The sequence below is a fragment of the Scomber japonicus genome, chromosome 14 (assembly GCF_027409825.1).
Source record: "Scomber japonicus isolate fScoJap1 chromosome 14, fScoJap1.pri, whole genome shotgun sequence".
In the NCBI taxonomy this organism is placed as follows: domain Eukaryota; kingdom Metazoa; phylum Chordata; class Actinopteri; order Scombriformes; family Scombridae; genus Scomber; species Scomber japonicus.
The window spans coordinates 21,320,823-21,343,061 of NC_070591.1; the positions used below are offsets into that span (position 1 = coordinate 21,320,823).

The window sequence follows — 22,239 nt, forward strand, 5'->3', positions numbered from 1 at the left end:
AGCATTTTATTCCACACCTGCAATCAAGGCAGCAGTTTTGTCACATTTATCTCATCATCTCACTTTTCACAGAGATGTTACCTGATGGAATAATTTCCTTTAGCTATTATCACCATTGCCTACAAGTCACATTTCACCCAACCAGGCTACAGTAGGCGTATATTGTGACGGCAGCAAATAAGGAGCAAAGACAGCAGGAGGATGTGAGTGACATTTGGTGCCATGTAAACACAGTTCCTCACACATTCCTGCTGACACTGTCCCAGGGGGGATGAAATGTCTCATGGACAACTGCTGTTTTAATTATTTTCTATACATATTTTACACTCCTTTTTCTTCATGGCCTCAAGTATTTTTTTAAAATCAATCATACACACACATAGTATATTCCCGTTAGCATTTACACCCTATAAACTAGGGCTGCATGATATGGAGAAATTACTTATCTCGATATTGAAGCCAAATATATCATTATCGATACAATATTCAACTTCTAAATGACTTTGAAGTGGATAAGGATCATAGTTGATTTATTTTACAGATGGAAATAAAGATCTCTCATTAAGCCTTTGATTTTTACGCTGAAGCTAAAGTTGCTCTATGTGCAAGCCAGCGTTTCAGATTCAGATGTTTGATGCTGAGCTACAGGGTTGAGTGGAGGTGTGTGAGGAAGTTTATTTGTGCTGTTGAACGTAATCACTGTGAAACAATTAGAAACATTGTATTGATCTGATTCACCGGCTTTCTGCCTGCCAGCACTCCCTCTATTCATTCACTCTCTCGACTGCAGCTAACACAACATCATCCTGTAGCCGCTCACTGCCGGAGCAACTCTGTCCACCTATTCCGTGTCTGGACCTTTTATACAGAACAGCGAGGTGGAATAAAGTTGTAGTATTCCCGCATTGAATAGCAGCACAATGAGAAATGACAGCAAACTGCAGCAGAGGCTAACATTAGCTGCTAATTTTTCCTGTCTCAGCGGGGGCAGAGCTGAGCCCTCTGTGCAGCGGACACAGACATACAGGTGGAGATTTGTCACAATTTCAAACAGTCATTTAACAATTTATTATAAATAAATAAAAGATAACGTCTAGTCTTATATCCCTTATATCTCCACATTTGATATCGTCCATATCGTCACTTTTGCAATATTAATGTTGCACGTTCATATCTAGATATAACAATATACCGTTCAGCCCTACTATAAACTGAGACTCAAAATCATTCTCGCACTCCATAGATAAATATATTGTAGTCTGTGCACATGACAGTAAACTTTCATGTCTCCCCTCTTTAATCAGGTTGTGTACAAAAACAACGATGTGAGACTCGAGCTGTCCAGGCTGGCCAAGCTGGGTGATCCCAAGATGAAGATCCATGGTACTGTAGCCTTCAAGTGTGAGAATGTAGCCACTTTGGACCCCATCACATTTGAGACGCCAGAGTCTTTTATCATCCTGAATAAGTGGAACGCTAAGAAGACAGGCTCCATCTCCTTTGACTTCCGCACCACAGAGCCCAATGGCCTTCTCCTCTTTAGCCATGGGAAGCCTAAGCAGCAGCCAAAGGATTCCAAGAGTCCACAGACTTTGAAGGTGGATTTCTTTGCCATTGAGATGCTGGATGGCCACCTGTACCTGCTGCTTGACATGGGCTCAGGAACTACTAAGACCAAGGCTGTCAATAAGAAAGTCAATGATGGGGAGTGGTACCATGTGGACTTCCAGCGAGATGGCAGATCAGGTAACTTTCAAGTCCATTTCAAATGTACAATCTTTAGACAAATATTATGTACCAGGAAAATGTGGGCTCCAGTTATTACATCAATATGTGTATCTTAGATGCCTAAAACATTACAATAAAACCTTTAGCAGAAACCCAAAGCTGGAGCACTGCTGTGCACCAGCTGTTTTTACCATCTAGATATTTAACTGCAACAAAAATGCCACTGTAGAGTCACAGTTAATAATTCTGTGAAATCAAATATCCATAACCAGGCTGAAGCTGAAGCTAGTCACCATTTAATAAAATCTATAAATCTTCATCCTCTTTTTAAAAACAGTTCTGGCTTCAATGGCAGTAACCTAACTTCAGATGGGGTACTACCCATCTGTCATATGTCATGATTCTACTCATGATTACCACAAAATAATGTTGTCCCCTCTCCCATTGTGTCCTCTAAGCCTTGGGTTGTACTCCTCTGGTTCCTGTTGATTTGCTTATCTAAGCAGCAATTTGTTTATATGTGCTTAGAGCCAGGGCCTTGCAATGTCATGCTGCAAATTAGATATACTCCTTGACCATGTTTTCCACTCCATCTCAAGAGGTGGAAATTAGATTAACTGTTTCATTACCCCCCAAAGCAATTCTTGGTTGCGGTTCTAAATTGAGCTACATTGTTAAAATAGCAACTGAGCCCATGCAAGTGCTTTGGGGTTAGATTTGTTTCCTCAATTCTAAATTCAACTGATATGATTATTTAGGGTTTTTTTCCCTTTTTGTTTGTTAAATTTAATGAATAATTATATTCTACTACCACATAGTTTAGGTGGCTGAATATAGTAGTATACAGTATGAAGTGAATCCCGCCTCAGTTTAGCATAAGAGTGGAAGCAAAAACTGTGGGTGACTTCTCAGATAATATACATTTACAGTATTTTGTTACGGTAAGCCAAACTATAAGAAATACTGTCTTGCTAAATTAGATTGTGTTCATTATCTGTCTAGCCTCCCATCATCCACCCCCACATGCAGTACACACATTCACAGACTAACACACACACACAAAAGCTATCGAACATCTTTTTTTTTTTTGTTAGTGGAGCTCTCTCTACTCGCTGTTCTCTCTGTCTACTCTGCCTAAGTTTCCATGGAAACAGGAGGAGGTCTCTCCCAGGACTGAGACAGTGCTGTGCTGAGCTGTGCACTAATGACATTTCAGAATAACTTTTCTTCCTCTCCTCAAGTCTAAGGCATCAACTCTTACATACTGGAGTGCAAAGGGGGACATAAAAAGGTCTCTGCAATATGACTTCCCATTTGGGAAGGGTAACAAAAATGGCCAGAACACTGAAATATGGTGTACTCACCGTGTTTCAAGATGCAAAGCATATTTGAAATTCACCAGCTCTATTTCATCTTTGCTCATCCTTCAAAAAATTAAGCCAATTAAATTCTACAAGTAAGCAGTCCTCCTAAATCTTAAAATTCTTCCATCTTGAGATTTCTATGAACTGCACTAAGCCCTATTGTTTGCGGTGTGTAATGATGTGTGCACTGCACCTCAAATGGAAGCATTAGAATTTTTGCAGTTCCTTTGTACTGAATAGGCCTCATGCGATTTCCATTCCCACAGGGTACATGTAATTTTAATAACATTAAATAGCAGATTTGTGGAAATAAAATGGTGTAAAAACGTTCACAATGGCTTTTTCAAATGCAAATTTGTATATATTTTTCTATGATTGCTATTTGGCTAAAAACTAAGACAAAGGTATGTGAAATCAAGAAATAGTTAATTTGTGGCATTCAATCGTAGCCAAGCTATCATTCAACTTTAATAGTCTGCATGTGATGCTCAGTAAGGAAGTCCACCCCCTCCTAGGGCATCATGCTTGCTTCGCCTGTGTTTATAAACCCCAGTGCCCTTGTGTTATACTGTACTTTTTAATATTTCATAGAATTAAGGTCAAATTTGAAAACGTAAAAAAAATATTTACTAGCCCTCTAAGAGTGTGAGTCACGGAACATATGATACATTCAGCTTTTTATCTGCGTGTCAAATATTTTATTCATACACACCACCAACCTCATCACTCAAAACAAAAGTGCAACACAACAGCCAGACATAATTATCTGAAGCTGGGCCCTCCATGTGCAACACTTACTGCAGCCATGACAATAGTGGATAATGATCCCTGCCCTATTTAGTTTAACCGGCACTTCCTGCAGGAAGCAAGCGTGTAAATGGACTCTTGCTCTCATACAGCATCTTCTAACCTCAATGCATTAGAGACGCTAAGAGACACTCTGCTTTTAAGTGAGGGCTTCTGGACTGGGAGTGCTGTGGGTCACTCATCAGAGATATTGCATGGACGTTGCTCTGTTGTAGCCCCTCTTCCTGCCAGGACACGAACACCACTACTTCACACACAAACGTGCACACACATCAGTACACAAGCAGTTTCATGCACGCACGCACACACATACTGCAAACAACACATCCCCCATCCCCACAGCCCACACTCAAGCTCTCTCTACAGAGAATCCAATCACATAGAGAGATTTGGCCGTATCGTCCTAACTGGATTGTAGTAATCCCCTGTCTAACATGTTTTGGGGATGTGTGAGTGGGGTTAGGGGACATCATGCCAAGTTGAGCCTGGCTGCTGATGCAGAAAGTACGAGAAAGATCTGAGCTGTCATTTAGACCCCTGCCTTCAGATTTGATGATGGAGTACCACTCTCGGGTCAGGCGGTGGAGAAAGCCAGGTAGAGACAGAAATGTGGTCCGATTGTTTTCAAGTTGGCTGTAATGCTGATCTTCGTCATCATTATTCATCGCCATTTATTGCCCACATCATCATTTTGATCATCTCCCATACTTTACATCCTGTGCTTGTTCCTCAAGATATCATTCGCTGCTGTGTTCCCCCATCTGCTTTCTTATCTGTCATCATATACTCCTCCCTCATCTCCTTTCCAGACATCTTTATCTCCATGTTCCCATCTTGTTCTGGATCCATCTCCTCCTCTTTTATGCTCCGTAGCATTCACAGAGACACGTCCTCTTCCCCTTTTGGCGATGAATAGTGTTCCAAACATAGTCCTACAATGTGTGTATGTGTGTTGTGTCCTATGCTGCTAGCCTGGTGATGGCACATGTCCCCATGGGATTGTATAGTGCCTCCTGACTTAACATAGCTTGACTGTGTTTACAAACTTACTTACAGGACTGTGACAAGTAAGAAGAGCACTCTGAGCAGATGCCTGAAAGATGCTGACATCCTTCTCTTGTCTCTCATTCACATCAATTTAGACATACATGCTTACTGTATACTTACAATATCCTTGTTTGCTATTTAAGACTATAATGACACCCAAGTATTGATATAATAAAAGCTAATGAAGCCATTAGATGATGGCGCCTGAAATATTTACTTTGTGAATGTGTAATTCACAATATAATGTTTCAAACTAAATATATATATCATACCAAATCTAAATGTTACACATAACTGGAGCGCATATACTCCCATCACATATTACACTGACCACACACTCATTCTTCAGCTGGGCACCTGCTCTACTCCAAGAAAAGTTTCCCCGCTAATGAGTTTGATGTAGTGAGCTCGTTAGCTGTAACCTGAAGGGAGCTGTTCTGGCTGCGTGACGGGTGGCCCTTGCCAAGTGTGCAAAGCTTGGAAGTCACAACAGATGTGGCTGGAGAGAGCAGGGTCAGTGGGTGGCAGCAGGGAAGTGCTGGAACAGATGCCTGGGGCCAAGACCCCGAGAAAAGAGCTGGAACATGTTAGTGGGACCAGGTTAATCATTGTGCACTAGGTCCTTAGCTGTCTCTCTCAAGCACTTTTGCAAGGAGGCTGGCTCACCTTGGCAACAGAGAACATCCACAGCTAGAACTAAAATAATCTCATAGACTGTATTTAATATCTTTATGTAGCAGCTTATGTTCCGATTTAACAGATCAAAAGTTAAACAAAGCAAAACTAAACGGAATGTGCTTTCACTGAAAGACACTACACACAGATATTTATCATACATATTATTAATTTTGATATGTACATTCATGCATGCTAATGGTAGCTGTAATGCAATGTGAAAGGCCCAATTTAATGTCTAATGCGTCTCTAAAATGTGCCAGGCGACCCTGCTGAAAATTCATGTGTGGCTTAGGGCTTGTTTCCAACATAAACAGTTTGAGGAGGAAAGTAACTTAAAAGCTCTGCTCCCGTTCCACATGCAAGCAGTTAGGACTCTGCCATTTAGCCTAAGGCAATCAGCTAATAGCTCCTTCATATCTGTCATGGCATGCATCTGCCACTCAAAATGCAAATTATTATTTTATAGCAATTTTATTTTTGAGCATCCTCAGCCCGCTATTTCTCCGCCACTCTCCCTAGGCAGTGGCCTGCGCGGATCCTCAGCAGCATGGTATATAGATTACTGGACGAGGATGCGGGCAGTGAAGGCAGCGACCATTAATTAAAGATCCACAATGGCTCCTGCACTGAGAGTAACAGATCCATATACAAATTAATCACTCGGTCTGAGTCTCACAGTTAGGCCTTCCTTTCCGCAGCTTTACAGTCCAGTCATGTCCGCTGTTGTTTACCGTGCTCCAGATCGAGAATTAAACCTGAATGAGAGCGATAAATCATGGTGGGGAAACACACAAACTCTCATTGCAGGTTTATGTGTTGGAGAGGCAAACAGAAGGAGAGACAGGGTAGAAAAAAAAACAGCCTGCAGTCCGTTAATCAAGTTCAAAAAGATGGCTACGATGGTTTTTTGTTTGGTGGGCCGAAATGATAGAAGGGGCACCAATTTTTCTTCTCCTCTCCTTTCTTTTTTATGACCACTGCTTTATAGATAAAGTAGATTTATTATGGGAAAACCAAGGAAAATGGAGAGGATGCTCTTAGGGATCTCATATTAGGCTACTAATAGACTGGCTGTCCTGTGATTAATGTGTCTTATCAACTCTCATCAGTCATTCTAAATGAAAAAAATCCTGACCCTATCCAGATGGATAACACTAATTAAGCTAACTTCTTCATCAAACCATCTTTAAATAGGTCTTCTCTGCATATTATTGTTACAGCAGAGTAGATAATGTCCTTTGGCATCTAGGTTATCAATTGGTGTTATAATCTGCCCGCCTGGTAAATAACCTCATATGCGTTCAAAAAAGAAAAGAAAAAAAACACATTCCTTATTCTATCTTATTTTTAGGCACCATCTCTATCAACACCCTCCGCACTGCCTATACAGCCCCTGGAGAAAGTGAAATCCTGGACTTGGATGACAATCTTTACCTTGGGGGTCTGCCAGAGAACAAAATGGGCCTGGTGTTCCCCACTGAGGTGTGGACAGCACTGCTCAACTATGGCTACGTGGGCTGCATCCGGGATCTATTCATTGACGGACAGAGTAAGGATGTCCGGCGACTGGCTGAGGTCCAGAAGGCTGCTGGGGTCAAACCGTCCTGCTCTAAGGAGCCTCCAAAACAGTGCTTAAGCAACCCATGCCAGAACAATGGTGTCTGTAGAGAGGGCTGGAACCGCTATGTGTGTGACTGTTCTGGGACTGGATACCTGGGCCGCTCCTGTGAAAGAGGTAGGACTTTGTTTTTTTCTCAATGATTCTACCCAGCTGTTAGGAACCAACTGATTTCTGTGTGGTGGGCACAATCTGGGTTTGTCTGTGTGACATGCTGACGATATCACACAATGACACACTTCTACCTGTCTATGCATTGTCCCTTGAGATATGCATGGGATGATAGAAACATGACTGACATCAATGGTTTTAACACAATGGTTTTAATCATATCCACTATGGTTTTAGTATTTTTTTTTGTTTGTTTGTTTGAAAGATACTGCCTTTCAAGTTCAGATAGAACAGCGTCACCAGACAAAAGCCTGCAGGTTGTCTTTTTATCTACACTGATAGTTGAACATCAGCAGCTCTCAAACACCAAACTGAAAGTGATAGAAAACAGGAATGTGTGTGGGGGATAGACAACCACAGAGAGGCAGACAGAATGAGTAGAAGTATGAGAGTGTTGACTGGCTAATGTTAGACCACGTTGAGTGGCAGGTGACTGATGCCCCACTGAGACACTGCTGGTCACGTCCACCATGCACACCAGTCTGTAAATTGGGTGTCTTCTGCTAACCATTTGGCTCATCAAACCACTCGCTCATGACCAGGCCTTGTGCAGAATACTTATCCTTCTCTCTGCCGGAGAAGAGAAATAGGAGAAGTGAGTGTCACAGATTGAACTCTTGAAGCTCCATGTCTTAACTTACTCTGAAGGAGTTTGTTTGATGTAAAACATGTTTTAAGAGGTATACAAAGTGCATTAAGGAAAGATATTATCCTCTCAAATTCCTCAGTAGTGTATATTTTTGGTAGAATTATGTGTATATAGCTTTGACATTATAACTACACCATTTATGTGTTTGGCTATAATTAGAGCTACATTTCTTAAGGTTTCCCTGGAGACTGTCTTGCTTAACTGGCCTTAACACTCTGCTGCACATGCTTTTTGTTGTTAAAGCATCCAAAAAAAAAGTCTTACAGTAAGGATATTTCTCTGCTCTCGACATTAGAGAGATTTATGTTTGTTTTTGTGAATGCAAAGCTCAGCATGGTTGTCGCGTCGCTTTTCTGCTTCGTCAGCATTAGCTTGTTGGCCTTTTAGACCAGAGGATTGTCCTTTGACCTCTTTGATTGAAATCTAACCCAATGAAAACAACCAGCTGTATGACGATAAAATCCTCCACTTGCTAATATGATCTGCACTGAGGCAATTATTTTCTGATTAAAATGGGAATTTCAAGCTTATTTACATAATCAGACCAAGTGAATGAATATGTCATGTAAAGTTCATTCACTGATGAGATTTGCAATATTATATTAACAGTCTTGGATTTGGGAGTAATGGAAATCAGTTGAGAGTCTACAAATATTATTATTCACAAGTTTTTAAACTCAATCATATATGAAGTGGTTTAATGGCATGTTTATTTTATATTCTTGAATTAATGATAACCAAAAGCATCAGCTGGAGTGGATATGTACTTAATATAAAGCTACTCTATGCTTGGAATTTATGGTGAATATCCAAGCATATCCTATCAGCACAAATATTACCCTAGATCAATACAGTATTTACAGTATATCCTTATAAATCCCTTAAAGCCAGGATTACGCTCAAGTGGTAGCTCTTTTATGTTGCAGTAGTATGAGTCTTCATCATGGAAGCGGTAGCAGCAAATGAGTGAAAACAGTTAACATATGCATAATCGAGGCAAATGTCAAAAAGAGCCGAAGCATGTGACACCGTTATCACAGTGTGATGCATCTGTACGGGAACGACAGCAGAACAGGTTCTCTCATCGGAAAAAATTAACTCTACTTGGAATGTAACACATCCCACGCATGTGTCATCTCTGCTTGGGCTTATACATCTCCTCTGAGCTTAAGTCATCCACCCTATAAAATAGTGTAGCCTAAATATTCTGTGATTGGGATATTTAATATGTCTGGCTGGGATGCAAATTATATAGTTGGATGCTGGTAGAAATCTGTTAAATGGAAGCAAGTAATCCAATACCAGAATGATGTTGTACTGTATGTGTCCCATTTGTAGTTTTTCATGAATGTATCTTGCATATGGTGTAATGTAGTAGAGGAAAAAAGAGAGAAACTGAATCTCCTCCATATCTGATGAATGTGTCAGTTAAGCTTGGCTCTGTGCTGCTCTGATTTTCCACATGTGCACTTCCATTCTAGCTAATTGTTGACAGGAATTAGGGCATAGTACATGAGGGAGGTGGAGTGGGCATGGGATACAGATCGTTTCACTTCAGGAAGATAATTACTTATCCAGAGAGCGTTCTTGAATTCAAAAAGATATAATCTACCCTGACTTCATCTGAAACTAAAGCAGGGAACTTTTGTGTTTGAAACAACTCCACAAGACATGCTGCATGTTCCAAAGGTCTCTTGACCCTTCTCCCTCCTCCTAATTCGAGCGACTTATGACGTTTCAGCTTCTATGTTCAGCTCTTCTTGGTTTCTGGCTATCTCTGCTCTGTGTGTGAGACTGGCATTGGCGTGAGTGTGAGTGGGAGCAGTGGTACGGAGGATGGGCCCTGGCATGCTGCCAGCTGTTTTGATGGCTCCAGATTGCCTCTGCGCTGGTAGGATGAAGCAAGCACCAGCAGGCCGAGGAGCTGTCAAAAGAATTACCCCAGCTCTCACTTATCCATGCATGGTGTACCACCCGGTGGCAAAATACAGCTACTGCATATGGTGGAGGAGGAGGACATCAACGAGTGGAAGGAACAAGAGGTGGAGCTTCGGAAGAGAACCATAGAGCTATTCGCCCTATTTTGAGAGATTTTAATTAAGCAGACAAAGCAATTTTTCCCCCTGCATCCCAAATGTCTTCCCCTTCATTGTTCCTCCAGTTGCTAATTAGCCCAAATATTAGTCTTGCAGTGTGAGGTTAAGGCAACCTCCCAGATGGCAGAAGGTGCGTGGCAGCACATGCACATATTCCCTAATGAGATATGACATGCTGGATTCCAGCACTGACAGCGCTTGCATTATTTCACATGGACTGTGGCTGCAGATGAATGTTTACTTACACGTACCTGCAATAAATAGAGGTAGATGCCAGAGATCAATGTACAGATCGATACACACGTATGCTCACTGTGCACCACGTGTGCTGCACACACATTTAGTTTGCTGACGTTTGTGTCATGAAAGCAGAGACTTGCAACAATCCACTTTCCAGTGCTTTTACCTGCTCATCAGCAATCATTTTATGAGCTTAAACTCTTCTTTGTTTCGGTGTAGTATGCCATTATTGTGGGTCACTCTTTTGGTATACATTATATTTTGAAGCTTGAATCCATATTGCAATATATTATTGCCAGTATCTACCATACTGTAGGTATAATCCTCAGTGTTGTAAAACATAGTCCACAACAGCAATATCAACATCATTTAAACAGAATACATAATACTGTTATGTAAATTAGTACAACTATAGAAAAGTCATTCTTTGAGCACATTTATTGCTTTTCAGAGCATAAAGCCATTTGCCACTGGTCCGAAGCAAAAGCCAAGAGGCGCAAAATGTTATTGCATAATTGTGAAATGCCCTTAAAGAGGAATATGACTGCATTTTTAGCATTAAAACATATTTTAGCCATGCCCTTTGACAGCACAGTGTGTGTTAGTCACCATTCACCACACTTGAATCTAGTCACAAATTAGAGAGAACTGGTTGTCTCACACCCTTGAGCCATGAACACAGATGTGCAGAAAATTGGTTGAAAAACATGGAAAATGTGACTGCAAGAGTACTGTGAAAGATTTTCTGAGGATTTAAGCATGGGTTGTGGAATTGACGTTTGGCAAGGAATGAAGTACATGAAAATATCACATTTTTTTAAGTACACAATCCAAAAGGAAATATTCAATTAGTCTCACAGTCTTTGTCCAAAGACTAGTTTAAAGCTGTACATTAGGGATTTAGATGGCTGGTTTCTACAGTGTCTGATAATAGGTCTCAAGAGACCTTGAAAGCACAATCAAAGACCAAATACTGAAGATTAACTTGTAAAATCATTAAACCAAGTGGTAATTCTGTTTTAATACTCTCTAAAGGCTGGAAAAACTGATTTGCTCATACTAAATCTTTACCATCTTTGTGTGTATTTCTGACAGCACTGTATATGAAGCTGCAGATTCTACCCCTATGAATGGACACACTGATCCATTTTCAAGCTTTGCTCTAATTTCCTAGCCCTAATGAAGCTGGAGTGTGGCCACACAGCCAAACTTGGGACAGCAGATGTGAAGTTGGCCCAGAATGATGCTGTTTCTTTCTGCATGGAGAGAATTGTTTCCCTGTCTCTGAAAATCCACTTAGCGGGCAGGTTGTTTTCACACATTTAATAGCAAGTGAGTCTATTTCTTGGAATCTGTATACTCAAAGAAGGCTGTGGTGAAGAAGACATGAGCCACTTTGAATTATTTATGATATCTCTGAGCCATTTCCTCCTGTTTATTTAGGATGTTGAACATACATCTTTGCCTATGGCAGTTGTTTTCTGGCAAATTTTGAATTGGATTGGACCTGGTGCCCTGTTACTGTGGGACATCACAATCCTGTGACATGCAGTTGACAGCTCTCCCTTCCTGCAGAGCCTATTCTCCTTCAGGGAGAATGGAAGGAAAACTGTGTTCTGTCTGCCATTACTCCCCCTTGTTAGTAGCACAGCCTTATTTGTTACTTCTCTGAACCCCCCCCCCCTCTCCTGCTCCTTATTTTCTGTGAAAATCAGAAAACAATGTTGTATTGTGCTTTACAAGACAGAAAATAAATGCTTGGTTTAGTTTGGTAAGCTCCATCTCTCCTCTGACAGCCTCCTGTTGGGTTGGCACAGACTCAAGCTCCAGCGTCATTCCTCTCTATTTATTTTGATATTAAACATGGGAGTGCCATTAAAAATGATTGGGCTTCCAGGATTGGATTTTTGACTGGTGCTCACTTTGCATTAGGTTATGAGTCTCTCACATGTCAGTCCCCATATTGTCATATCTGTCTGGACTTTTCATATTTATGAATTTATAGACAACCTTCTTATTTGAAATTCAGCAAAGGTGACATTTTGGATGGGATGCAGTGTTAACACTAGTTGTGATTATTTTTTATTCAGCTATTCTTACTTATTTATGCATGATTTAGAGATGTTGCTATGGAAACATTAAGACAATTACTTGTTTCTTCTCACTGTGATTCTTGGTACAGTAGGTGTTTATTTTCATCATAATAGCTTGTAATAGACTAGACTCATTTCATACAATAAGTAATTAACAAACCAGAGGTCAGACACTGCTGTACCCTTTTAAAGGATATGTATCATTTACAGTGTACACACGTGTTGGATTTTTTTCTTGTGTTTTTTTTCTTGTGTTTCACTTTGAGAAAGTCCTTTCTTCAAGGGTAATAGATCCTGTATGAGGCTGAGGCTTTATAAAAGGGAGTAGGATTTATGCTGGAGCAGGAATTCTATACAGAGCATCACTCAGATCTGTCATTGTTTCCCAACATACATTTGAAAAACAGAGAGTTACCGTTTATTTGTGTACAGTATAGAGTGTAGTTACTGATATAGAAGAAGGCAAAGACTTGCTGTAACTAGTAAATGCTCTCATGGGGTGTACATTCTAGCTAATATTACAGTAAATATCAAGCGGGAAAACATATTTTTCAAGTATTAGGGGCTTGAGCAGTTGCTGCTCCATTTTCCTGGCATCTTTTAACAGTTTCCAAATGCAGCTCTTTGCTTTAGCTGCCTGGCAGGAAGCAGACAGTTTAGCAGTGAAGACTCGTTTGTCACACGCCCCTGTCATCTGCAGCATACCCCAGGAGGGCGTGGAGAAATTGGATTTGGGTGAGGAATGTGACGGAGTCATCCCAGGGGATGGATGTGACATTGGCTCTGTGTGACGAGGAAGTGGTGATGAGGTGGTGTGTGTACATTGGTACCCTATCACCCCACTACTCTCCGTCTCCCTTCCCTCCAACTCGGCTTCTATCTGTCTCGGCACTGCAGCTGCAGTAATGGCTTTGTTATTGGGTTATGGTTTAGTTACACTCTCGGAAATGCTGTTACAAACTCCTGCCAGCGTTAAACAATCTCCCCAGCATTTCTCCAGACGGCTGCCTAATGCTTTTGAGTAAATGCAGTCACCCCAAGCAGAAGCTCAATATTCAAGGTCCACAGACTATTACAAATCTGTCGCCGTTGATATTTTTTTTCCTCGGTCAATATCAATTTGTTCTTTTGTAGTTTGTCACTATTATATAGCAGATATAAAAATTGCGCCTGCAATGCCGCCACTTGTCTAGAAGAACATTAACTCTGTGGGTTTATATTGATTGAGTTACCTTTATTTCCTTTCCAGTGAGATGCTTTTTTAACTAGATCTTTATTTATTTGTCATGATGTGTTCATTGCCTTCATTGCCACTGCCTTCCTTTTTTTTCTTTTCACTGTTCTAGCATGTACCTGCCTCCATACACTATGTTAACACTGGTGGAGGCCACTACCTAAATTGGCACACAGAAGACAGGATTGGAGAGTGGGGTAGTTGTCAGCTATCATACACATTTTAATGTGATGCCAAACTTGTGACAAGTCTTTACAAACTACTATCAAATGACATTCTGTGTCCACGTACATGTCAGTTAGGAGTTTTGAGTTGGTCCACTGATTCATATATGTAATGTAAGCAGTGTTAATTGTTGGATTCATCACCAGTCAAAATGACTTGGTCTCAGTGGTTGGTGAGACACAAATGTCTTCCTCAACAAACCTGCAAAGCTCTTGTCTCCAGAGACACTCCTTGAAGACTGTCGTCATCCCTGTGTTTGTCAGCTTCATAGTTTAATCATTCCTCTGTGAATGGAGTGGATGCTGGATGACAAGTCAGTGCAGGCTGCTAAGCTTGCTCAGTATAAGAACAGCAGTATTGTAGTTGTAGAGGCTGAATGCATCTGTTTGACAGACACATAATAGGTTTTCTATTGCTGTGTTTGGTGACCTCCACATCACAGAGTTGTATTTGGATACATATTCCCAGCTTAATATCTTTCCCCCTAGTGCATTTCTTTCATCAAGATTGAAAGTCGTAACACTAAATTAGATCCACAAATAGGACATCATTTAAAGCTGAGCTGACAGCCCTGGTCATTGGTTTGCTGTAAAACTGCTGCACTCCATTTTACCGATCACTCATCTTGTTTTCTTCCTTGTTCTCTCTGCAGAGGCGACTGTCCTCAGCTACGACGGCAGTAAGTTTATGAAGGTCCAGCTGCCGATGGTGATGCACACAGAAGCCGAAGATGTGTCTCTGCGCTTCCGCTCCCAGAGAGCCTATGGCATCCTAATAGCCACCACATCCCGGGACTCTGGTGACACCCTGCGTCTAGAGCTGGAGAGCGGCCGCGTCCGCTTGACTGTCAATTTAGGTAACGCCTCGGACATACACCGAATGCAGCAGCAAAGTCATGTATCAAATAAAACATTATTAAGCTTGCCAACACTTTCAGATGCACACAGCCACTTGCACCCTCTCTACCTCACATAGTAACCTATTAGATATTATTAAGTTGTACGTATTGGGAATAGAAGGAGATGGTGTAAAAACTTTCAATGCAAGAGTCTGCGGCTCTCCGCTCACTGCCAGTTGAGCACACAGCTGCAATTGCCCAGCAGGGAATGCTCGCTACACATTCAGTTAACTAACCTTAGATCAACATTCTTATATGTGTATTGGTCTAAAGGGAATTGCCTCTATAGTGCCCACACTACTGGATTCTTTCCTGGTGCTGTTCGTTTGGAAATATATTCAGTTATCATTCTTAAATAGAACACATTAATCTCTCTGAAGATGAAAGATGTCACAACTCCTCTCAGCCAGTGGTTACTTAATGTCTGCCCTTAATTGTGGGCCTGGCCAATGCTGCTCACGTTTTTTTGTTTCTTTGTTTGTTTGTTTTTTTTTTAATCATCAGTTCATCTATGCACTTTAATCATTGTAAGAGGAATGCATGATTGCACATAAACCAGCAACTGTGCCGTAAATGAGCAGAGGAAAAGACTCCCCCCACCTAGAGAAAAAAAAAAAAAGAAAATTGAGGACAAAATGAAAGACATTCGTTCTAGTGTGTGAGAGTTTGTGTTTATGTGTGTGTACATGCTCAGGAAAGAATCCAATGATGCCTGTGAAAAGTTTGATATCTCTCAAACAGAGCAATGCCGCACAAATGATAGCCATCTATTTCTCCTTTCCACTGGCTAAACAGAAATGGGCTCTATGCAGCTGTTTAGCGATGCATACAAAGTAGTAGACAGTCTGTGTCTGCTGTCAAGCACAAGGAAGCATGTGTCCCACCAAGGAAGACAACAGCGCCACACATTGACAGGGCTGACATGTCAGATCATTGCAACTGTAAAAAAGATGCCCCAAAACAAGAAGTCACTATGTTTTGTTTTCTTTTGAATTGTCTTTGACACTTTATAAAGATTTTGAGTTTGTCCCCGGCCATCAGCACTTGAAAAGTCTGTCTACCTCGTACCTTCTATAAAAAGCAGAGCATTCCCTGTAAGGGTAGGCTAGTGCTGGTCTCTGGCTGTTTGCGACCACTTTTCTGCTGTGGTTGACAACACACGACAGGCAGGGCCAAATGGGAAAGAGGGGAGGGGTTCAATCTGGGTCACCTTTCTCGGAGCACAACACGAGATAAGCCTCAGGAAGCAGGGAGGGGGAAAAATAAGAAAAGAAAAAATGTAAATAAATAGTGGCATTCTATGTCACACATGGTAGAGATTAGGTTTATTTTACTTACTTCAAAATCTATAATAAAGCATCACATTTTACAAAATGATATGTTTTGTAGGTTAAAGGTTCAAACTCCACTCGTAACTAGAGCTGTCAGATAAATCTAATGGTGTAAAGTAATAGTAGCAGTACTAAGTGCAATATTTTCCTCTGAAGTGTATTGAGGTAAAAGTATAACACAACAAAAAATAGAAATACTCAAGCAAAATATCTAAAAATGACAGTACTTGAGTCAAGTACTTTGTTATTTTCCACCACTGCTAGCCTTGCTTATAAAACCTGCAGGAGCAGTGGAAGTATTATTTTTGCCTTGCACATTAATGTATTGTAAAGACTGAACATAACTTGTAGTGATAGACAGCTAAGAGACACATAGATGGAGAAAACTGAAATATCCCTCAATTGGCCCTGTCTGACCCTTGCCAAAATCTGATGCTCTCATTGAAGATATCATCCTAAAAATAAAAAGACATTCTCCAGATTGCAATATGTAAATAAAATATTTGGTTTCACAGATATGCACAGAATGTCATATACTTAAACTTTCAGCTCTCATGATTTTGTATCATACATTGCTGTAGCCTATTAAGTATTCCTGTAAACCATGTAATGCTCCTCTGGCGCAACTACGCTGCAGTGCTTTTACCAGCATGCTGCACCTCAGGGCCATGGTTGAGAGCATCAGAGGACGGACAGTGTCCGTGTGTGTGTCCCCAGAGGGGTGGACTGTATGCTTTAATGATGTCTGCAGCTGTAACGTTGAAAGATGAATTTATCTCTCATCTATTCTTCCCCATCTAGATTGTATCAGGATTAACTGTACATCCAGTAAGTTACTGTTCACCTTTCTTCTTCTTCTTTTCTAACTCTAATGTTTCTGGACATTAATGTTTTAGTTCCTACCACAGAAGTGCTTTTTAGATTTCAAGTTATGTAGCTGTTTGATAAAGCATGTGTGCTATTACTTTACTACAGGCATTATATGACTGTGACATTCAAATGTCCCAAAGCTATGGTGACGGGAATTTAATCAGTGCACTCAAATATCTGACTTGCACCTTGTATTGACATACATGTTATCATACCAATTCCAAGAGCTACGGATACATAAGAAATGCTTGGTGGTGGTGTGTGCGTCAGCTGTCCAGGAGAATGATGAGAACTGGGGTGAAGAAGGAGGGAGGCTTTAATTAATGACTAACTCAAATATTGCAGTCAGCTGTGATTCTAAACCCTGAGTTGTTTCTAATTAACGAACCTTTTCACTCATGAATTCAAACTGATATTAAACGCATGCTTTGGAAGCACAGGTATTTTAGACATGCATGATTTCCCTGTCTCCTCCTTGCATTTTTTTGTTTCCTTTCTACTTCAGTATGTCACACTGGTTGTAAATTGATGAGGCCATTCAAGGCACAGAGGAAATACAGAGTGTGATTTTATTATTCTCATTAACCTGCCTCACAGAGCAGAAAGAAAGGGATGAAGCAGAGAGAATAGATCTTGTTGTGGGATTCATGGCAAATATGTGTGTATGTGTTTGGGTTTGTCTGTGTGCTTCAACAAAGAGGTTACATTACAATATTTTGGGAGGTAAAAATCCCTGACATTTATTATTCAGGAACTGTAATGAATTAATAATTACTCCTCTGGAGTCATAATACACAAGCCCTCTTCCTGTTTGATGATTCTGAAGTGACAGACACACTCTCAGTATCAGTAAATACCAATATAACTGAGACATTTTAATCTCTATTATACAGATCATAGAGTGCCAGTTCCACATACAGAACTGTATATAGGGACAAACAGTTTTCCCTCGAAAACATGGGTGTTGGGTGTCTTTCTGTGATACAGTGTTTGAAGGTCATTGTCTGATGAGAAGCGGAGACTTGCACAAAACAAACGCCTCCACACAGAAACACACGATGTGACCTCTAGACATGCTTCTGTGAGCCAGCCCTTCTTAACACCTTTCTAAATGCTAAATAGCATTGTTCATGCATCTTGGATTGCATCCCTTGTTTGTGTATGCAAATAAAAAGCTCTAAGCTCTAATTCCCCCTCCTGATGCTTTAAAAGGTCATTCTTGGTTTATGATAATGGTGTGAAGGTGTAATCTGTGCATACACTGAACATCAGTAGTTCCTATTCTAATATTTACCAATGTTAGACAGGTGTTCACTTCTATATTAAGTTATTTATGTTTCTAAAAATGACTTCCATTTTAATTAAGTTGCATTCATCATTTTGCTAAAATAGAAAAAGGAAGGAGAGTCCTACTCTGTACATGCTGGTGTGCCCTAAATAACATATTTAAGATGTAGGTATAATGTAATAATTGCTTTAGACACTGACATCTCTTAAATGACTAAGTAATTATTGTATTATTAGTTATATATTAACATGCAGGTCTATAGTCTGAAACACAGAAAAAATACATTGGTTATATAAACATTCAAAAAGGCGATGATCATAAATATTTAAGTACATATAGTAAATGTTTAAGTACAATAAAGGAGAAAAAGTAGGGAACAGCAGATCTTTCTTTTTATAGATGCAGACCTAATTGTGTCATAAGAAAATATTGAATTGAAGTTCTTGGAAAGAAGTGTGTTAAGCCAGTATATTTACATTTAGAAAGAGTTAGTGTTTAATTATCTTTTTGGTCTAGGTTGTTATTTTGCACTGTGTTATTTTTGTCCTATTTTTTTCCAGCATTAATTAATGTGTCTTGTCAGGCGCGGTAGCTCTGGTCAGCTTGGTGGATGAAGAATTTCAGCACCGACTCAAAGAACACATCACTGTCAATTAGGGACCTAGGCTCCCTGGGGCTGCCCAGAGCTGTCTGAAGAAAACACTGCCACTTTGACTTAAACACTGTTAACAGGCACTGAGTGACAACAAACTAAAAATATGAACTAAAAATATCTTGTGACAGATTGGCTTTTTTGTCTGCCATTCTGGTCCTCTATTATTCATTGACCTGAACTGCAGTATAATCACAATTTACAGTGTAGCCAGGATGCGGTGATGAGAGCAACTTTATGTGATTATTCTTGCCATGACCTTCTTGGCCAACATCTCAAGGCAGTTATTCTCTGATAATTGATCTTATCCTTGCATCAATCTTTCATTGTTGACTTATTTAGTGTAAAAGAGCTACAAGAGATTCGTTTACACCTGTGTGCAAAAAAAATGATAGATGAGAGTAGTGATTTGAAGCAAGGATGCACAGGGGGTGAGGATTATAAATACAATACATCCTGCCTGCTTGTTAGCCTAACACATAACTGTAGTTGATCATTTCACCAGGCTCTGTAATGTACATATCATAGAACAATGTCATTCAATGTGAATTCAATACTGCTTGCTACAGTAGATGTTTGTTGTAGTTCGTAGTGATTTTGTCATCTACACAAATAATTATTTGATGATAACTGTTTTCATGATCACTGCAATTTGATTGTAACCCACTTATTCAGTTCATTGATTATATTTCAGAGGATACCTTGAATAGAATAATCAAATTTAATATTAGAAGAGTGTTTCATATAAGTTATTAAAATAGATTTTCACCCTCTAATAAACATTTTAAGTGAAGAATTGTTATAAACAATCATCATGGAAATAATACAGTGTCTAAGACTCAAGTATTTCCCCTCATTGAAAACATGGCATGTATAGAGTAGATTGCTCTCATTGCATTGTTTATTTATTTTCAATAATAATAATTGTAAAAATCATTAACGTATTATATTACATATTTTTAGGTTAAGGTCAGGCAACTATTTGATATATTTCGTAGCAAATAAATTAGAACTTTACGGTATTGTTAAAAGTTTCTGTGTGCAGACCAGTGAAAACTTGAGTATTCGGGTAAGGGAAAAGGAAAGTAAGGTTTTTAAGTAATTACGGGGATGCTCTTTATGGTGCCAATAAATGAATAATGTTTGTTCAACGGTTCTTGTAACAAACATTAGCAACTGGAATTAAAAGCTGAGAATAAACATTAAGCATTCCCCATAGTTACAGCATGCTGTCAAGCCAGCAGGTAGTAAACATAAACATGACATAATTATGCAGTTATTGCTAAAAATACTCCAGTTTCAGTAATGAGATGGCATTTAGATCCAGCGATCTTGTCAACTCTTTCACTACCAAGCATTCTCAGTTTATAGAACAAATAAACGTAAATGCAAATGGCATGAAACAGCAGTTTAGTATTGATTGCCTCCATTTATTGTTTTAACACTATTTAACCTCTGCTTCTTCAAACATTTTTGCAACGGGTTTTCAGTTAGCAAGGCATTGATTCGACAAGCAGGTCACCTAGCATGGCCTACTAAGCTTTCCTCACCACGTGCACTGTCTTTGATGTCTGTTTTGACAGTAATCCAGCAGTAGTGGCCTGCTGCTTGGTCAGCGAGTCCCTCTTCCCTCCACCTGGGTGAGTCACAGTTTCAGGGCAGGCAGCACCAATATCTGGCTTGTCATCCGGCCAGCCAGAGCTGATTGACTGGATAATCACATCTTCTCATGCTGCCCTGTGCCACACTTCTCCTCTGTTCCCTTGGGCCTGAAGTCAATGAGGCAGGGAGAGATCACTGTAGATCCATCACTGCAGATAGATCACCATCAGTGAGGGCACTAGAGATGGCTGGACGAGGCACACAGTGAACTAAAAGGCCCTTCATGTCTGTCCAGCAGCTGGCGGCTTAGACCGCAGCGCTACAGGCGTAAACCCAGGCCCTACAGTAGTGAATGTTGTGCAGGAATGTGCTGCTTAATACGAATGACCTCTTTTCCCCTCCCTTTTCTTCCCTCCTTGGAGAGCAACAAGGACAGGATGATGGAAGGCAAAGATCAAGCATGCTTTCAAGTCCAACTCCATCCCATTATTTCATATCTCTCCTCCTTAATCCCTCGCCAGTCGTCTGGTTTCAATCCTGCCCCAGTGTTTAATGCTTACAAAGCAGAACTGTGCCTCTGAGATTGAGTGTGTCCCAGTACTTTGGCACCCTCAGATTTGCATACACATTGCATCGGGGCTTTGAAGATTGCAAAAAAGGAGGAAATAAATAGCCATAAATGGGTTCAGGGGAATGAACCTGGCACCCATCTGAAATGCGCCCCACAGTGGGCAAGGTATCCGGAGCCTGGGGATTTTAATACTGTCACAGTGGCACGCCCTCATTGGCCTGTTTGGTTATGTGTGCCCAGCAGGGAAACATCAGAGCTATATAAATTCAGAGATCCTCTAAGGTAGAGGCTGCATGAAAAAATAATGTGTTGCCCCAATTGGACCAATGTTGGAATTTCTTAATGCAGAAGTGCATCTTGCAGCGATTTTTTTCTCTGCTCATGAGATCACAGAGATACTGTGCAGTTGCTCAGATTTATATGTGATTCTAAATTTGATTTTCACTCCTTGAGGTTTTTGCCACCGAGATTTTGTGTGACACCTCAATTACTGCCAGCCAGAAGCGACACAGTTCATGAAATATTAAAATGTTGGTTTTAGGATTCAGTTAAGGAATAAATCAAAGACCTGCACTGTTGTTGTTAGTTAAATGGTATTCAGCTAAATGACTATTGGGCATTATTTATGAATTAAATGAAAGCATTCATCGCTGAATAATTTGAACATACAGTTTCCATAGGACTACTAACAGTACTATAGTTACCAGCTATTGTACTTGCTGCTTTTCCAAAACACATACATATTACCAATGCTTCTGATAAAAATCACATTCTGTATTTCCTCGCTTTTGTTCAACTGGATTTCCAGGGACATCAGCCTCTCTGTTTTGCTTTAAAAGGGTTTCTTTTCACAGCCAAGCACACTGCTTCCATTATGAAAGTATTTCTTTCTGTATTACTATATTTCATTTCATGTGGTGGACATGAGCAAAATCAAATACTGGGTTGCACTGTCGCAGGTAAACAAGATGGAGAGCAAGGCTCAGTTGTTAAGAGCCTTGCTCTGTTGTAGCCTTTTGGTAGTGATTTGCTGCCACCAAGTGGCCTGATAGAAATGAGAAAAAACTCAAAAGAAAT

At 40.2% G+C, this 22,239-nt stretch overlaps 1 protein-coding gene across 2 annotated transcripts in view; it reads left to right on the forward strand.

The window, feature by feature from the left end:
• The window catches only part of LOC128373367 (neurexin-1a), a 257,924-nt gene that overhangs the window by 99,419 nt on the left and 136,266 nt on the right, over positions 1 to 22,239 (forward strand). For both annotated transcript variants that reach the window (XM_053333666.1, XM_053333665.1), the window contains 4 exons: positions 1,305 to 1,746; positions 6,976 to 7,359; positions 14,603 to 14,806; positions 16,981 to 17,007. In XM_053333666.1, the coding sequence (XP_053189641.1) occupies positions 1,305 to 1,746; positions 6,976 to 7,359; positions 14,603 to 14,806; positions 16,981 to 17,007 (1,057 nt within the window). The remainder of the gene's footprint in view (positions 1 to 1,304; positions 1,747 to 6,975; positions 7,360 to 14,602; positions 14,807 to 16,980; positions 17,008 to 22,239) is intronic.